Here is a 19,013-nt window from a genome sequence, read left to right as displayed (position 1 = left end):
TCAATAAATCGTCATCGTCTCATATAAAAACGTCGACTTGGCTTCGTCTCCTTCTCCGTATTAGTCTGCGTCAGGACTCAGGGCCGATGGTGTGAGGACCCTCTTGGAATTGCTCCGTTTATTCAGCCTGTTCTTTACTCCGCATTTCGCAGCAGCGCCAGAAGCAGAGAAAAGGTACATTTATTAATAGATTGTCATGGCATCTGCCTCTGTTTAGTTGTTTGTTATAAATGCAGTTGACGTACTATGATGGGGGAGCGATACAAGATCGTCAACTGGAAAAAGTTTTGGCTGCATATAGTACCTATCCCTCATCACACAGTTTTCCTCCTGCGAAAATGGAGCGCTTCACAGCTATGAAGGCGGGCACACTTTAGAAAAAGCTATTTTATTTCATTTTTAATTAAATAATAAAGTAATAATAAGACTTTCGAGACTTTGTGACTTTTTCTATATGGTATAGAGCTGCTTCTTGCTTCAGTAGCCTACAACAAAATAGCTAAAAATTGCTATTAATTTTATAAAAAGCAAAACACGTGAAGAAAACTTTAATTTAATTTTCAATGTAAAAGTGTTTTCCACCAGGTGACCGAAATCCTCCATTATGGCACATTTTTTCATGTTGCCTGCCTCAATAAATGAAAGAGAGAAATGTAGATTGTTAATTTTGCTGCACAAAATGTAGAGTTAAAAATATACCCCATTTCGGCCCCGATGTGTCTGCACATCATGTGAGGAGCTAGGCCTATTTCATCTTAAATATTGATGCAGCAGCTGATTGTGACATACTTTTATTAGCATTAGAGTAAAGGCAATTGTGGTTTTGATGCAAGTTTGAATTACAGATTCATGTGCTGTTTTGTTTTTTTAATAAACAAAACACCAAAAAATATGATTTAATACTGGACAGATTAAACATATGGCCACTCTAGTAATATAAGGTTTGTCTATGTTCTTAATAAATATTTATGATTATAAGCTGATTATTTTAAATGATTTATAGGCAAACAAAATCAGTATTCGGTGATTGACTATATATTGCCACAGTCACACACCATTTGGACTTTGTTTTTATCAGTTTGCACCATCTTCCTGAATTGAACTGATTGTCATGGTTATTGACTTGATTTCGTCATTTAGTTCAGGTGTTTGCATATACTTAAGTTCCTCTGTTTCTGCTCATTGTTGTCGAGTCACGTAACCTGTGTTGAAAGCTGTTCTCTGTTTGGATTTACCTACCTGTAGATTTATTAAAGATTACCTTTGACTTCATCACCGTGTTTGTACATGCTCTTACAACACAGTCAGTCCTTGTTATGACACAAATAGAGTAGAACCTACTGTATTGTTCATGCATGTCCTAGTGTACAAATAATACACTATATATTGCCAAAAGTATTGGGACATCCCTTCAAATCATTGAATTCAGGTGTTCCAATCACTTCTATGGCAACAGTATAAAATCAAGACTTCTACAAACATTCGTGAAAGAATGGGTCGCTCTTAGGAGCTCAGTGAATTCAAGCGTGGTGCCGTGATTGGTTGCCACCTGTGCAATAAGTCCATTTGTGAAATTTCCTCACAAAATATTCCATGGTCAACTGTTAGTGGCATTATAACAAAGTGGAAGCAATTGGGAACAACAGCAACTCAGCCACAAAGTGGTTGGCCACGTAAAGCGGGGTCAGAACATGCTAAGGTGCGCAGAAGTCGCCAACTTTATGCAGAGTCAATAGCTACAGACCTCCAAAATTCGTGTGGCCTTCAGATTAGCTCAAAAACTGCGTAGAGAGCTTCATGGAATGGGTTTCCATGGCTGAGCAGCAGCATCCAAACCTTACATCTACCAAGTACAATGCAAAGCATCGGATGCAGTGGTGTGAAGGACACTCTAGCACTGGACTCTAGAGCAGTGGAGACGTGTTCTCTGGAGTGACGAATCTGCCTGGCAATCCGATGGACGAGTCTGGGTTTGGCGGTTGCCAGGAGAACGATGCTTACCTGACTGCATTGTGCCAAAATAAAGTCAAGTTTGGTGGAGGTGGGATTGTTTTTCAGGGGTTGGGCTTGGCCCCTTAGTTCCAGTGAAAGGAACTCTTAATGCTTCAGCATAGCAAGATATTTTGGACAATTTCATGCTCCCAACTTTGTGGGAACAGTTAGGCGATGGCCCCTTCCTGTTCCAACATGACTTGAAAAGCATGAAAGCAAGGTCCATAAAGACATAGAGTTCTGAGTTCAGAGTCCTGGCCTCAACCCGATAGAACACCTTTGGGATGAATTAGTGTGGAGACTGCGAGCCAGGCCTTCTCGTCCAACATCAGTGCCTGACCTCACAAATGCGCTTCTAGAAGAATGATCAGAAATTCCCATAAACACACTCCTAAACTTTGTGGAAAGCCTTCCCAGAAGAGTTGAAGCTGTTATCAGCAATGGGCCAACTCCATATTAAACCCTATGGATTAAGAATGGGATGTCATTAAAGTTGAAGTGTCCCACAAATATAGTGCATATTACATACATTTTTCTAAACCATACCATCATTGGGGGCTGAGCCCCCCATATTGAAATCCTAAAATCTTCTTCCTATTCAGTCTTCCTGATTACTTACTTGTCTGTGTGTCCTTGCATGCGTTTAGCCAATTAACCATGATGATCATTTATTACAGCAGTTGTTTTAGTTGTTACTAATGTTGGTGTCAGTAGGTTCATAGAAAAGTACGGATGATACATTTATTTAAAAAAATCTGTTATTAACATTATTTGGAAAATGTACATGTCAATAATAGTGTTAACAACACTAAATCAATTATTTTAAATAAATATTTAATATATAAACTATGTAAAATTATAGTAGACCACACTATGTATTTTTCAACAATATTCAGCACTTGTTTTAAGTCACATAGTTAATATGTTCATAGTTAAACTTTTACTGAAACTGAGATCGGTCTGTCTATCAAAGGCATATTGTGTTTTACATTTGCTGTCAGAATTCATGCAAGAAAACAGCTCTCAGCATTTACTGATGATGCTAAAGTACACATATACTATTGCATTTTTATAAAATGTATGATTCAGGTTTTTCTGACTTTCATACGTAATATATCATCTTCAAATTACACATTATCCCGTTATCCGTTTCCTTAATAAAACATCAACAGACGGGTGCCATGGTTGGCTAGAATGGGCACACCCACTCATGCGGAGGATATAAGACACATTTCTCTCACTGTACAGGACTTTGTGTCCATATGATCAGCCTCAGATCATGTGAGTACTTGTCAGATTTTACACGTTATTATTAACTTTTTTTTTCTCTCGTTTACTTTTTTATCCATACTCCTTTCTGTTACTTTCACATTCCCATAAGTTAATATAACATTATTTATTATTAAATTAAAATGAACTTCTCAAATGTTGCAGGGTATGTGGTTTATTATCAGTATAATCGTAAAAGAATAACTGCTCTATGCTGCATAATTAATGGACCATTTACTATATGTTACATCTGATATTTTACCTGATAAATATTTGTTGCTTATGACAATCAACAATAATCACAATAGAGTTTTGTATAGTTGTACTGTAATTTATGTGAATTGTATGGAACTTGTTTAATTGACTCTTATTTTATAGTTTAGTTTTGTTTCCATTGTTCCTGTGATCTGTCTTCCTGTGTTTAGTTCCTGTTTCCTTTGTTTTTATTGCCTAGGCTACCTTGTTAGTTTCTATAGTTTTTACTAATATCCTTCACCTGCCCCTGGTACCTTGTGATCCCTGCATATTTATACCCTTGTGTTTCAGTCGTGTTTTGTCAGTTGTTGTTCTTGTATGTGTGTGTTCTAAATTGTTGCACTCCTGCTTTCTCTGTTTGGATTATGTTTCTGATTCCCTTGTGTGGATTATAGTTATGTTCCACTGTTCCAGGACTGGATTATCTGTGACTGTGTTTGTGCTTTTCTTTTCTTTTTTTATAAACTGTGCTTGCTTTAGGATTCTCGCCTCTTAAAAAAAAAGTAATCAGAATATGTCAATATTGAACATGTCAAAACTATCAACACAAACACACACAATTATCATGAATTTTGATAAATCAGTGACCGAATATTGTTCCGCTGTAACTAAATGATCTACATGTAGTCGCTAACTCAGCGATGGACACATACCTAATCATTTAGCCAAATACTCAAACCACAATGACAGCGACAACTAAAAACAGCACAAAGATGAGTTTTTCAAAATGACAAAAAGTCACAATACAGTAACAGCTAAATAAGTAGCCTAGCACTGCATTTTCTGCACAATTTATATTCAGTTATTAGGATTATAACGTTCTCTCAAAAGTAATCTGGGCAACAAATGCAAACACTCGACAAAAAGCTGCAAAAATGTGTTTGTAAGAGGTTTGTGTACATATTGTTGCATATATTTATTTATGTTTTAAAATTATTTTTGAAGTGAATATATTCTTCTCTCCCACCCCCCCCCCCCCCCCCCCCCCCGCTATAACTGCACTCTGATTTGTACTTTGATATCCCTTCTGCAAAATGCACAACCTTCCTGACTTTGTTCTTAAAATACATTGGCACGGCATCAAAGTGTTAGTTAGACAATGCTACAGATGTTACTGAATAACTTTACTTTAGCAGATGATTCTTGTCCAAAGTGAAAGTGCACTCAATGAAGGGTCAATCCGCCTGATTAAATGTTTTGCTTGAGGGCATAATGATGAACCTTTCTGACATTGCAGCTGAAAGAACTTAACTGCACCAAATTGGAATTTAAAGAAGAAGTGTGTAATTTCTACTCCACTAGTGGCACCAAGTGGAGTTGCAAAAACGTTTTTCCAGGAACGTTTTTCCTACCAGACCTGTTGCTGTCTGCATTTCCACCCGTCTAAAGTACCGTGAAGATTAGGCAAATAGTCCGGTGACGTAGGACTGCGTGTTACTTTACAGTTGCCGCTGGATTTCATCCTCTGAATTTAAGCTTAAAGGATAATTCCGGTATTTAACACCTTGGGCCCTATCTTGCACCCAGCGCAATTGACTTTGAACACCGACGCATGTATCATTCCTATTCTGCACCCGCGCACAGCGGACTTTTCCCTCCACAGACGCACGTCGGTAAATTAGGAAATGAACTTGCGCTCGCGGGGGCGGTTCAGCGCAAAGAGGAGGCGTGTTCCGGCGCAAAACTTCAATGGTGCTATTTTCCAGTTTTAGAAAGCAATTGCGCAACTGACCAGGGAAAAAACAGTCTAAAGACAGTGGCGCGTTGCGCGTTAGTGATGTAGTATTTTAAGGGCGCGTGCTTGCCATAATGTTAACGCGCATCCACTTTGATTCTCTAATATAAACAGATGCAGCAGTTTTCATTTTTGCAAATCATACATTATTACAAGGAAAAATATTAACACACGAGGGAAATCATTGTTGTGTCCGTGAAGATGTGAAAAAGATCTATCTAGATAAAAAAAAAAAAAAAATCTAGATTAGGCTACACATTTACTACCCAAATTATATGCCTGTTTAACCTAATTTGGGTGGGTTTCTCCCATCATCCCCAATGTCACTTCTCTGTGTTTTACGGCCCTGACGAGAACGTCGGTTTCCTCGGCTGTGAATCGCTCCTGCGTGCGCAGGCAAATCTGCCGTTATAATAGCGATCCGCCATGGAACAAGCGCGTCTGCTCTTAAAGGGAATGTGAGAGGACGCTCTGATTGGTTTATTTCACGTTACGCCCAAACCACACCTATGAATAATGAAGCTACTTCAGACCAACCCCTTTTAGATTTGCGTCGGGCGCAAGAGTCGTTTATCCGCCGGGAAAATAGCAACAGCGCCGGGATCCACCCACAAAGTTACTTGCGCTTTGCACTTTGACACTTGCGTTTCAGATCGTTAAAATAGGGCCCCATGAGTCTATATTGTAGTTTGTTTTGGATGAACAAGAGTGGTGGACAACATATTTTTGACAATAGTTCCTCTCTCGAGTTTTTGACTATAATAGAATTGGCCATGGACCCATTCAACATTGGAGTCAATGGCCATGTCCGAAAATGTCATTAAAACAGCCAATAATGTTCGTTTACAAAACTGTTAAACTCACCGAGTGGTTAGTGGTGTTCGTTGATGATTATAAACAATATATCGTCGCAATATATGATTCCAATCCGTTTATTTTGCTATAGTGGAACTATTTTTTCAGACACTTCACAACCGTGTAACTTCCGCTCAATGACGAATAAAACACGACAGAAACTGTATTTCGCAACACTTTTTGTTTCTGGAACATCAACTAACATCACTAATCACTTGGTGATTTGCACAGTTTTGAAAACTAATGTTAAAGGTTGTTTTAATGACATTTTCGGACATGCCCATTGACTCCAATGTTAAACGGGTCCATGGCCAATTCTTATATAGTCAAAAACTCGAGAGAGGAACCATTGTCAAAAAAATGTTGTCCACCACTCTTGTTCATCCAAAACAAACTACAATATAGACTCAAGGTGTTAAATACCGGAATTATCCCTTAATTAAGCCTGAACCTCGTCTAAACACACGGAGTACAGCCCCAAAGTCCCTAGTTCCTGGAGAGACTTCCTGCGGTGCAAACGTGGCTTATGAAAGTCAATGGGGCCCAACAACTATTTGGTTACTCATAATCTTCTAAATATATTTTTGTGTGTTCAGCTGAAGAAATAAATTCATACAGGTTTGGAACAACTTGATAGTGATTAAATAATTTTAATTTTTGGGTGAACTATACCATTAATAATGATGATTCTGTTGGTTACTAACTGTATCCTTTTTCTTTCCTGAAGACATTTAGGTTATGAATTCTGAGGGATACTGATCTAAATCATCATGGCCATGTCCATCCTCACCCATGTTTTGGCCAGTCTGTTTGGCATGGGCTCCTGGGTCACCATCTGTGGTGTGTGGGTGGAGCTTCCTTTAATCGTTCCACATGTACCTGAGGGCTGGTACCTTCCCTCTTACCTCTCTGTTATTGTCCAAATTGCCAACATCGGACCTCTGTTTGTCACATTAATGCACCGCTTCCGCCCAGGAGCTCTCAACGAGACAGCGGTTATTTATTTTATTGTTGGTTTCGGGATACTGGCCAGCCTCTTCCTGGCTTTCTTCTGGAGTGAGACGGTAGCGGTGCGAGGTGTGGAGTGCAGCCTTCCTCTCCTGCTCCTCATCTTCTTCATCTCCATAGTGGACTGCACTTCTTCTGTGACATTCCTTCCCTTCATGGCGCACCTCAAAGCGGAGTATCTCATGACTTATTATATAGGGGAAGGCCTGAGTGGTCTTGTACCAGCTTTAATGGCGATGGTTCAGGGTGTAGGTGTGATGGAATGTGTAAATGCATCTCAAATCCTCAGATCCAACGAAACACATCTTAATGAGTCTGAAAGAGACGCTAACTACCTCGTGCCTCACTACCAACCAGCTAATTTTTCAGTCGAAGCCTATTTTTTCTTCCTGGCTGCTATGATGGTGGTTTGTTTAGTGGCGTTCTTACTTTTAAACTATCATCCAGCTGTGGCTCGAGAGCACTCCAATAACACAAATGGAAATGGAGACAATACATCCCACAGGAAAAACAAGAGATCTGAAAAGAAACCAATGATGCGTTCTCAAAAGGTCATTGAGAAGCGCAGGAGCACGTTTGGGACCGGGACGTACACGTGGATACAAGTAGTGTACATCTACATTATCCTGGCTTGGGTAAACGCTCTGACCAATACTGGCTTGCCGTCAGTGCAGTCGTACGCATCTTTACCATATGGAGACCAGGCCTATCACTGGTCAGCCACTATGGCGAATGTTGCCAATCCTATAGCTTGCTTCATCACCATGTTTTACACTCAAAGGTGAGCTACATCTTGAAAAACAATGATTTCATAGGTTGTAATGTGATTTCTTTGTTCTTTTAAACAATATTTGATTATATATTGTAGCTCTACAATATTGTATCGTGCTTTTTACAAGGCTACTTCCCAAACAAATATGTGCACATGAAATTATTAAAGTTTAAATCAGGTTCAAAATAAATAATAAATTTTTTGACACTAAAGACTGGAGTAAGCTTTGCCATCACAGGAATTGATTTAAAAATATACAAAAATTAAAACAAACTTAATTTATTTGAATTTAGTTTTAGTTTTATTCTAGCTCCATGCTGATTCCAATTTAAAATTATCCTCAAATTTAGACTGAGATTACTATGAATTTAGTCCAAATCATGTTTTAATTTGGATATTTCATTATTCTAGTATTCTCATACTCAATTATTTGTTCATTAGGGATACAATGTCGCACAAAGTCTAACGTCAGCCAATCACACTGTAAACCTGAAAATGTAAGGCAATCAGTTTCCTAAATTATTAAGTTAAGAAATTCAAAGTTTAAGTAAGCAGAACTGGCAGATTTTTATTTTGTACTCATACATTTTACTTAAAACTTTTATGTAACCTCAATGTGAACATTTGTATTACTTAGCTAGCTATAACAAGCTAGTTCAATAAATGTTAACTTGCTAATTTGCTAACATGCTAACAATAGCAGAGAATAGCACTTGCTGTATCAGTGCAGCAATATTAATCTTTTATCATACTTGCTCTTAAACCAAGCCTAAACTCGTAACTCTCCTAAAACCAACATGAACAGAAACTCTTCTAAATTAGCGTAACAAAACATTAATCACTACTAAATTTCCCACGTAAAATTAATCTTGCACACACAAAAATACATTATATTACTCTTAATGTTAGCATTTACACTCCCTTTTGAGTGCCATGGGCAAAGCATGCTGGGAAATAGAAATCCCAGCCCAGTTTCAGTTAAACTTAAGTTGGTCTAAATTAAAAGCAATAATTTCATAAAACTCAAACAATAAAACGTACTCGGTTACTAACGTAACCTCGGTTCTCTCTAGAAGAGGGAACGAGTACTGCGTCGAAGAACGCTACGGGAAAGATATTTCTTTGTCGAGATTGAAGCCTAAAATTAATCCTTAATTTTGTAATAATGTAAAACGCTTTTCTGAAGCATACAACCTAGGCGGAGCAATACAGCTCACCCATTGGCTGCTCTGCCAGAAAAGCACAGCCTATGCGAGGCCAGGACGCTGACCAATGAGGGCGCTTCGCGCCCTTCTGCGTCACCTCCCGCCCAAACAGGCGTGGCCTAGGCCTATAAATACGAGCATAGCTGTCTAACACGCCGATTTTCGTCAATGAAGCGACGCAGCGCGGACACGCACGGCCATGAGACGCAGTACTCGTTCCCTCTTCTAGAGAGAACCGAGGTTACGTTAGTAACCGAGTACGTTCTCTTACGTAGAGTTCTCTCGTACTGCGTCGAAGAACGCTACGGGAACCCCATGTAAAACGCCGTGCGTGCTCTTGGACCGACACAGACACCTAAGGGCGCGCGCGCCCTGGTATACAAGTGCCTACCCCAAGAAGTATAGGGAGAGCGGCTAAATTAGCATCATCCCTTTATAGTAGTGCCTCTTAAGGCATAATAGCATATATATGTAAATATAGATATATATGAGGGGTAATAGCATGCTCATGGGACACATTGTCAGTGAGTGATGCTTAAACATTGAAGTGACCTGGGCCGCAGCGCGGGGCAGGAACACTTATACACATTAAACATTGAAGTGACCTGGGCCGCATCGCGGGGCAGAAACACTTATACATATTAACATTGAAGTGACCTGGGCCGCAGCGCGGGGCAGGACACTAATACATAGTCTTCTAGACCGAGAGCAGTTTAGCCTGCAACGCAGGAACCTCTAGGTTATAGAACCTAATAAATGTAGACGGGGAGGCCCAGCCTGCCGCCATACAGATATCTTGTAACGAGATTCCGCTATACCAAGCCCATGAAGAGGCCATGCCTCTCGTGGAATGTGCTCTGATGCCCAAAGGGCATTCCAAACCTCTAGATGCGTAGGCTAGCGCAATGGCGTCCACTACCCATCGAGACAGACTCTGTTTCGTCGCGGCTCGCCCCTTGGAGCGTCCGCTGAACGAAACAAAGAGCTGCTCCGTCTGTCGAAAAACAGCGGAGCGGGACACATAAGCTCTTAATGCCCTGACCGGGCAAAGGGGGCTATTTCCGTCCTCTGAAGCCGGCAGAGCCGACAGGGAGATGACCTGAGCCCTGAACGGTGTGTTGAGGGACTTAGGCACGTACCCATGCTTCGGTTTCAATACGACTACAGAGTCGTTTGGCCCGAACTCCATACAAGAAGCTCTCACTGAGAGCGCTTGCAAGTCTCCCACACGCTTCACTGAAGCGAGAGCCAAAAGAAACACGGTCTTGAAAGACAGGTGTTTCATGTCAACTGAGTGAATAGGCTCGAAAGGGGCCCCTTTCATAGCGTTCAACACTGTAGAAAGGTCCCAAACGGGGACTGAGGGGGGCCTTGGGGGGTTTAACCTCCTGGCGCCTCTAAGGAAACGGACCACCAGGTCGTTCCTGCCTAGTGAACGGCCAAGCGTTGGATTAACGAACGCTGATATGGCAGCCACATAGACTTTGAGCGTGGATGGGGTTCTTCCCTTATCCAATAGCTCTTGCAAGAAGGAGAGAATCTCCGGTTCTCCACACTGAAGTGGTGACAGACCTTGATCTGAACACCATCCAGAGAACACCGACCATTTGGAAGCGTAGAGCCGTCTAGTAGACGGAGCCCTAGCTTGCTCGATCGTGTCTAACACTCCTCTTGGGAGGTTAGCGGGTACCCGTTTATGGCCCATACGTGTAGGGACCAAAGCTCGGGGTGAGGATGCAGGATCGCGCCCTTGGCCTGTGAGAGGAGGTCTCTCCTCACTGGAATCGGCCACGGGGCAGTACTTTTTAGTCGCATCAAAGCTGGGAACCAGGTCTGATTCGTCCAGTATGGAGCAACCAGTAGTACCGAGCATCCGCTCTCCTTGATACGCTCCAGCACTTGAGGCAGGAGTGAGACAGGAGGAAAGGCATAGAGCGGACGGCGGGGCCAGACTCTGGCCAGCGCGTTCGCGCTCTTCGAAAAGAATTCTGGGCAGTGAGCGTTCTCCTGGTTTGCAAACAGGTCTATTTCCGCTCTGCCGAACCTTTTCCACAGCAGACGCACTGTCTGTGTGTGTAGGGACCACTCTCCCGTAGGAACATTGTTCCGTGAGAGTCTGTCCGGGCCTACGTTCAAGTGGCCTGGCACGTGTGTTGCTCTTAACGAGCGCAGGTTGTGCTGGGCCCACACCAGTATGCGTTCCGCTAACCTGAATAGGTTTCGGGACCTCAGGCCACCCTGGTGGTTTATGTAGGCTACTACCGACACGTTGTCCGAGCGGACCAGGACGTGGTGTCCTTTTATCCGGGGACAGAAACGCCTCAGCGCAAAGTCCACCGCCATCATTTCCAGGCAGTTTATGTGCGGTAGTTTGGCTCGCTCTGCCCATTGGCCAAAGAGCGGTCTGCCGTCGAGCAGTGCTCCCCAGCCTGAGGTGGACGCGTCCGTGGACACCACCTTCAGGCTCGAGGAAGTCCCCAGGCTTACACCTGACCGGTACCAGTCTGACGCTCTCCATGGTGTCAGGGCTGAAATGCATTCCTGAGTGACCTTGAGGCGATAACGACCGTGTAACCATGCTCGGCGCGGTACGCGCGTTCTCAACCAGAACTGTAGTGGGCGCATGCGCAGCAGGCCCAACTGCAGCACTGTAGAGGCTGAGGCCATGAGGCCCAGCATTTTCTGAAATCTCCTGAGTGGCACTATGTGGCCGCTGCGGAAGGATTTCGCCATTTGCAGGGTATTTCGCCTGCGCTGTGATGACAGGCGTGCTGTCATAGACAGTGAGTTCAGATCCAGTCCTAAAAAGGAGATCCTTTGACTGGGAAACAGTGAACTTTTCTCCCAATTGACTCTCAGACCTAAGCACTCGAGGTGATCGAGTATTAGTGTCTTGTGGTGAGCGAGTTCTGACGGAGATTGAGCTAGAATCAGCCAATCGTCCAAATAGTTCAGAATTCGAACGCCTCGGAGTCTCAGGGGTGCCAGCGCCGCGTCCATGCACACTGTAAATGTACGAGGTGCTAGGGATAGGCCGAATGGCAGGACTGTGTACTGATATGCCCGGCCCTCGAAGGCGAATCTCAAAAATCGCCTGTGACGTGACGCAATTTGTATGTGAAAATACGCGTCTTTCAGATCTATCGCCATAAACCAGTCTCCTCGGCGAATTTGCGCGAGGATTTTTCTGGTCGTGAGCATTCTGAACTTCCGCTTTGTTAGCGTTTTGTTCAGACGCCTTAGATCTAAAATGGGTCTGAGACCCCCGTCTTTCTTCGGTACCAGGAAATATCTGCTGTACAGACCCCCTTCGCTCTGAGATAAAGGCTCTATGGCCCCTTTGCTCAATAGCTTCGCTATTTCGGCTCGAAGTAGATGTGCTACTTCTGTTTTTACCGTGGTTTCGACTTTTCCCGTGAAACGGGGAGGGCGTCGATGAAACTGTAGCGAATAGCCTCTTTTTATAGTCTCTAGCACCCATTCTGAGACCCCGGGAAGTCTTTCCCATGCATGTGCACGTGTGACTAGGGGTTGAATGTAATCTGGGCCCTGGTCGCGAAATGGCGGCGACACGAGAGCAACCGTGTGCTGTAACATGGACGCCGTGGCGTCTGAGGCGGGGGACATGTTTAACACAGTATGCGTCCCGCGCGCGCTCTGTTCTCTGAGTTGAGAGAGAGCACGCGGGGCGAGCCCTACGGGGCTCGTTATGTTTGTGAATAAACGTGGGCGCTTGGTGGCGGGCACATTTATAACACCGGGGACACTGTGTTTGTGTACTGACTGACCGTTCGTTAGTTTCGTTTTTACAGAAACCGCGGAACGTGCAGTGTGTAGTGGTTGTGGGCACTGGATAGTGGGCACGCTCACTACATGTAAAGCACAACCGGCATGAGCCGATTTTATGTGTGCAAACCCTGTGTTGAACGGGGCTGTGCTTGCACGGGTTGAAAAACCGGGCTCTGGTCGCGAAATGGCGGCGACACGAGAGCAGTCGTGTGCTGTAACATGGGCGCCATTGCAGCGTGATGCGGGGGCGCGCTTAATCGAGCGGGCAGCCCGCGCGCGCTCTCAGCTCTCTCAGCTGAGAGAGAGAGCGCGCGGTGCGAGCCCCGTACGGCTCGGCATGTTTGAGAATAAATGTGGGTGCGTGAACGCGGGTACATTTATAGCACTGGGAAGTACTGTCTATTAGAACTGACTGACCGTGCATTGGTTTCGTTTCATAGAAACCGTGTGACATGTAGTTTGTAGTGATTGTGGGCGCTTGAAAACGGGCACGCTCACTACATATAATGCACAATCGAAATGAGTCGATTTATGTGTGCAAACCCTGTATGTGTAGGGCTGTGCTTGTGTGTACGAATGGGCACTAGGTCGTGGGCATTACGGATACACACATTACATCATCGGCTGTGGCCGGGACACCGTGTAGCACAGAGAGTACTGTCTATCAGAACCGACTGACCGTGCATTCGTTTCGTTTTTACAGAAACCACGGGACATGCAGTGTGTAGTGATTGTGGGCACTGAAAAGCGGGCACGTTCACTAACTTACATGTGAAGCACAACCGACACGGGTCGATTTTATGTGTGCAAGCCCTGTATTGTGTAGGGCTGTGCTTGTGTGTACGAATGGGCACTAGGTCGTGGGCATTACGGATACACACATTACACCATCGGCCGTGGCCGGGACACCAGTAAATACATTTTCAGATTTACCTGGGGCGTCGTGAAAACGGCGTCTGTGTGCAGGCAAACGGGCATTGATGCCGATTTGGTGACTGCAAAATACACTGGCACGGTCGCGAATGTTGGGACTGTGCGAGCGAGACATTTTAGTGAAATCCGGCCGCGGCGGGATTTTAACACTGTAGCTTTCCTCGAAGCAGAAATGCGCATCCTGGCTGAAAACGGGGCTTTCCGGGACTCCGCGATTTCCTCGTGAATTCAGGAAGAAAAAGGCGCGGGTCGTGAGGACGGTAACGTACGTTCCTCTGCAGAAAAGCAGCCATCCAGCCGGTAAGCGCATCGATGCTGGTCTTTCTCCGTCGACGCTCACGAGCGGCGGGGGAGGGGAGATCCTCGGAGCTCGCCCATCCCTCGCTACCCGAAGCGAGGAGAGAACAGCAGTCGTCCTTCACAGACACGGCTTCATCTTCCTCATCCATGACGGACGCGGCGGCACACAGCGGCCCTTGTCCGTCGGTCAGAGAGTCGAGCGAAGCGGGCGGAGAAGCTAGCGGCAGCAGCGACGAGCATCTCGTGGTGAAGGGAGGTTCCGGGCTCCGCTAAGCACGGCGCTTTTCACGGCGCGGCACTACAGCGGGCGGAAAAGGGTGCAGCTTCAGTAAATGAACGCCAGGCGAGTCCGCAGAGTCACCGTAGGCATCAAATCACAGTGATGGCAGCCGCCATCGACGAGAGCTGAAGCTGCGTGATACTCACAGGCAGGAAACACAAGCACGTGGTCCCCGTCGCTGAGCGGGGCTCTACACGAGCCACAGGAGGTGCGAGACATCTTGAAAAAGACGCTCGGCTCTTTTAGTGTGGAAAAAACTGTGTGACGCGACGGCGAACACACACACAAAACACACACACATAATGTAAAGGATATTCCACGCCGGAGAAGCGCAGCAGGGAACGGCGGCTGAAGGCGGCGATGACCAGCGGCTTCAGGTAAGAGGCGCGTCCTGCTGAGGTGCTTGTTCCAAACGGCTGTGGCGGCTCGAATCCAATCCAACGATGCGTGCAGCTTCGTGAATTTAAGAAAATCGGCGTGTTAGACAGCTATGCTCGTATTTATAGGCCTAGGCCACGCCTGTTTGGGCGGGAGGTGACGCAGAAGGGCGCGAAGCGCCCTCATTGGTCAGCGTCCTGGCCTCGCATAGGCTGTGCTTTTCTGGCAGAGCAGCCAATGGGTGAGCTGTATTGCTCCGCCTAGGTTGTATGCTTCAGAAAAGCGTTTTACATTATTACAAAATTAAGGATTAATTTTAGGCTTCAATCTCGACAAAGAAATATCTTTCCCGTAGCGTTCTTCGACGCAGTACGAGAGAACTCTACGTAAGAGAACCATTGTTTACTTAAATATCAGTTCTGTGAACTTGAAAGAAAAAAAGAACAAAATACTCATAAAAGTTAATGTGACTGAACTAATTAGTTTAATTTAAGTTTGTCCTACTCAAACCAATTAATTATTTTGAGCATTATGGTTTACAGTGAACAAGTTCCAATCTTTGTCGATAAAGAGTTAACAACTTTAAGTCGGCCACCACATGCTTACTCAAAAAGTGTAGATAGATAGATAGATAGATAGATAGATAGATAGATAGATAGATAGATAGATAGATAGATAGATCTATTTTTAAAAAATAGGAGCTGTAAAAGGAGCTGTTCTGCATGTTTTCAACCCGCCCATAGATCTCACTCACAGAATGTACAAACAGCGTCAGCCATCTTTTATTTGGAAGCTAAGCTAAGGTTCTTATTCTGTGGAGAAAGCTGAGTAGTAGGGGTTACCATACATCCTCTTTTTCCCGGACATGTCCGGCCATCGAGATCGTCCAAAATGTCCGGGATTCAGCTTTTGCTTTCTGCAGTCGCCATTCATTGTTTACATGCACATCTTTTGTTTCAATCTAACTGAATCTGAATGTAGTCTTTACATGAACGCTAAACAAGTGATCGGTTGATGTGCGTTTTACCATTGGTAAGAAAATTCCCGCTCCTCCGTGAGAGATACGAGACCGGTGCGTCTCACAGGTGCCGCTCATCACATGAGGCCAGGTGCCACCGGCCTCATGTCGTTCTCCCGCGGCCCTAGCCTCGTCCTGCTCGCCACAGTAAACATGATGAATGGCGACTGTAGAACGCAAAAGCAGAATCCTGGACATTTTGGGCGATCTCGAGATCCCGGGCAGACTTGTCACGGAGACTCACTAGTAGCCTAGCCTTGTTGTTTAACTGCGCTCTTAACGGTAGGCGTGGCTTGAGAGTGGCCTCGTAGGGCAGCGAAGCAAGTGCATTCTGGGAGTTGTCTTTCATCCCCATAAGCCAAAAATAAATTTTTCAGTCTAGAAGGCTCCAAATGCAAAAATAATTTCACATTTCTGCTACATAAATTACCCATTTTAAATACACATTCATCTTTCCAGAGGTAAAGTATCCCTTTAACTAACTCTTCCTCAACTCTGTTACATTCTGAACAGGTCTTTAGTGCTGATGGGAGTTCTCACTTCTGTTGGCTCTCTAATTGGAGTTTTCATTATGAGCATGGCTGTGTTGAGTCCCTGTCCACTGCTAGTTAATGAGACCTCTGGAGCCATCATTATTGTGAGTATTGGGGACCAATACTTGTTTATATCTTATAAGAAGCGTATTTGCTTGATCTATATTATTGTTTATTTTTGTATATTTAGTCATATTTTATTTTTCAGGTGTTGGCATGGTTCTTTTTTATCTTCGTCCTATCCTACGTAAAGGTGATTGTTGCTGTCATCTTGCGAGATGAAGGCCACAGCGCTCTCGTGTGGTGTGGAGCTGTAGTGCAGTTGGGCTCAATGTTGGGGGCAGTGACTATGTTTCCTTTGGTCAATGTATTTGAATTTTTCACCTCAGGTGACCCATGTAACACTAATTGTCAATGAGAAATGTGATTTGTAAATACTATTCATAATATTATACTTAATTGTGGAGCATATGTAAAATATTAAAATTTTCTATTACAATTTTTGTCAGAAAAGCTAATTGTTTAAAACTAATATCAAATATTTTAATTAATGTAAAATAATCTTGCTTTCATTGTCAATTTTTGTTGCATGCTATTCATATGTTTATTACATTAACAAAGTTTGTAAAGAGTTTTTTTATGCTGACTTTTTTTTTGCAATGTTTTTAAAGTGTTTTACACTGACTTTAATTATTCATATTTTTATTTGCTGGCATATCCATTTTTTTTTTTTTTTCACATCTTTTAAAAAAAAAAAATTAACATGGTTTCATGAATAGGAGTACTATTTGCAATGCCAGTTTAGCCAGAATCATCCAATGTCCACTAGGAGGCGGTAACAGTCTACAGTGAATATAGTTCATTTAGTTTAGTTCTTCTCACCCATGAGCTGAGGGTTACTAGGGGACCTCAGTAAGCTAGTTTCAGAATGTCTTGAAATTATTAATTATTAAATTTTATTTTTTGTAAAATCTCACAGAATGTATACAGTAAGTGAAACATAGCATGCATTGGATTTCTTATGGAGAAAAATCAGGAAGGGTTTTAATTCGTCCCCTCAACAATTGTATAAAGTGATCTAAAATATTTCTAATGAATTTCCCAATATAAACGTTTACTTGAGTTGCCTTTACAATATTACAGTTGAGTTAAGTTTAAGTTATAAATTATGTCAGGAAATAAAATCCTGCAAAGAACTTCTGCATCAAAACAATAGCACTTATTGTTTTATTTCCTTTTAAAAAAATGGAACAACCTGTTTAGGCACTCATGATTCTTCATGATTATTTAAATGTATGAACAGCCTTTGTTTCTGTTAATAAAAAAACCTTTTTGTCATAATTTCAACAGAGAGAGAAAAAAAAAAAAAAAAAAAAAAAATATATATATATATATATATATATATATATATATATATATATCTATATTAGTCTCTTTTCAGTATGCAAAGTCATTGAGTTGAGCTGATAGAATCTGAATAATCTGCAGTGTTATAAATTTGTTTTATTGTGCTGCAAATCACAATTTAAAGTCTTAAGTCTCCTCTATGTTTTAACTGCTAATATTCTAATACAGGGGTTTTCAAACTGGGGGCCTGGGGGTCCACAAAAAAAAAAAATCTGAGGACATTGGTATAAAAAAAAATTAAATAGGAAAATAGATCAAATAAAACCAAATAGGCTAAATAAGCACAGTTGGGGGGTAATGCATTAAAAGTAATGCGAGTTATATAATCAAACTACTTTTTTCAAGTAACTAGTAATTCTGTCACGACCACTATCGTCAAATAGGATTGACAATTAGCATAGTTTGGATTGGCGGTATAGTTCTGTTCTGGGCAAGAACTCCCTGCGCATCCATGCAGCCTAGCATGTAGCCTATAGCATGGAGAGCAGCAACAACCCCCCTTGGGGTAAACAGAACGGAACCAACATGAATGTATTGCAGATATCATTAATGTCAATATTTTTATGTACAACAATTCACAGGGGAATCATAATACCAAATCCTGACTGACGAGAGGAGCTGGGGATGGAGGGGAGTAAATCGCTCCTGATAGCTGCTGATAGGAGCTTACTGAGAGTCAGCTTGACCTATGTGACCTGACAGTACGCTTGATAGTAACACACTGCTTTTAAATTCACAACAAATGAAGCAACACAAGTTTTCATGTATTGACTGACACCTCTTCTGTCCCCATGTTGAGAGAATCAGGAGTAAGTGCAGAGTTGTGTAACTGAGTAAACATGATGCTTATTGTCGACTAAATTTGAGCATGCATTTACTCATCTCACTTCAGCATTTGAAATAATGAATACAACAGTAAAATGAAAACTCATGGTATTACTACAAAACTGCAGTAATTAAATATGTTAAAATGTATTTAATCTCACTTTATTAATGTCTTTGCTGACCTTTGATGATCCAAATAAACCACATGAATAAGCAAACACATGACTTGTGTTTTTATTTATTGCTGAAGTGAATGGAACTTCTCCTGTGTCCTATTCTTCTTCAATCCAGAATGGCGGGACAGCTGAAAAGTTACGTTGAGCTGCGCCCTTTACTGTACAGGTGTGAATGTGCATTTCCTGCAGCCTTATTCATTTCACTTTTAGTGTGAAGGGCGGGGCCTTTACATTTGCCAAAAATATAACTTATTTTTGCTATTAAAAAACAAACAAGCAAGCC

General features: G+C 42.8%; 1 protein-coding gene across 3 annotated transcripts; it reads left to right on the top strand.

Annotated features, from left to right (window-relative positions):
- The first annotated feature begins 52 nt into the window (after nucleotides 1-52).
- slc52a3-2a (solute carrier family 52 member 3-2a) lies at nucleotides 53-17,672 on the top strand. Of its 3 annotated transcripts, none has more exons than XM_079589975.1 (4): nucleotides 53-174; nucleotides 6,834-7,895; nucleotides 16,303-16,426; nucleotides 16,531-17,672. In XM_079589975.1, the coding sequence occupies exons 2-4, from the start codon at nucleotides 6,877-6,879 to the stop codon at nucleotides 16,738-16,740; spliced, it is 1,353 nt and encodes a 450-aa protein (XP_079446101.1). In that variant the 5' UTR covers nucleotides 53-174; nucleotides 6,834-6,876; the 3' UTR covers nucleotides 16,741-17,672. The 3 variants fall into 3 exon arrangements, with proteins under 3 accessions (XP_079446101.1, XP_079446102.1, XP_079446100.1); XM_079589976.1 differs by lacking the exon at nucleotides 53-174 and adding an exon at nucleotides 3,253-3,273 and having other exon boundaries at nucleotides 16,531-17,667; XM_079589974.1 differs by lacking the exon at nucleotides 53-174 and adding an exon at nucleotides 6,591-6,724 and having other exon boundaries at nucleotides 16,531-17,667.
- Nucleotides 17,673-19,013: the final 1,341 nt, after the last annotated feature.

This window comes from Phoxinus phoxinus (genome assembly GCF_949152265.1).
Source record: "Phoxinus phoxinus genome assembly, chromosome: 19".
Classification (NCBI taxonomy): domain Eukaryota; kingdom Metazoa; phylum Chordata; class Actinopteri; order Cypriniformes; family Leuciscidae; genus Phoxinus; species Phoxinus phoxinus.
The sequence above is the reverse complement of the archived record's forward strand: the minus strand, read 5'-3'. Positions and strand labels throughout refer to the sequence as shown.

Coding starts and splice junctions, on each gene's coding strand:
- slc52a3-2a (XM_079589975.1), top strand. CDS start 6,877: ATGGCCATGTCCATCCTCACCCATGTTTTGGCCAGTCTGTTTGGCATG. Junction 7,896..16,302: donor ACCATGTTTTACACTCAAAG/GTGAGCTACATC, acceptor CATTCTGAACAG/GTCTTTAGTGCTGATGGGAG. Junction 16,427..16,530: donor CCTCTGGAGCCATCATTATT/GTGAGTATTGGG, acceptor TTTATTTTTCAG/GTGTTGGCATGGTTCTTTTT.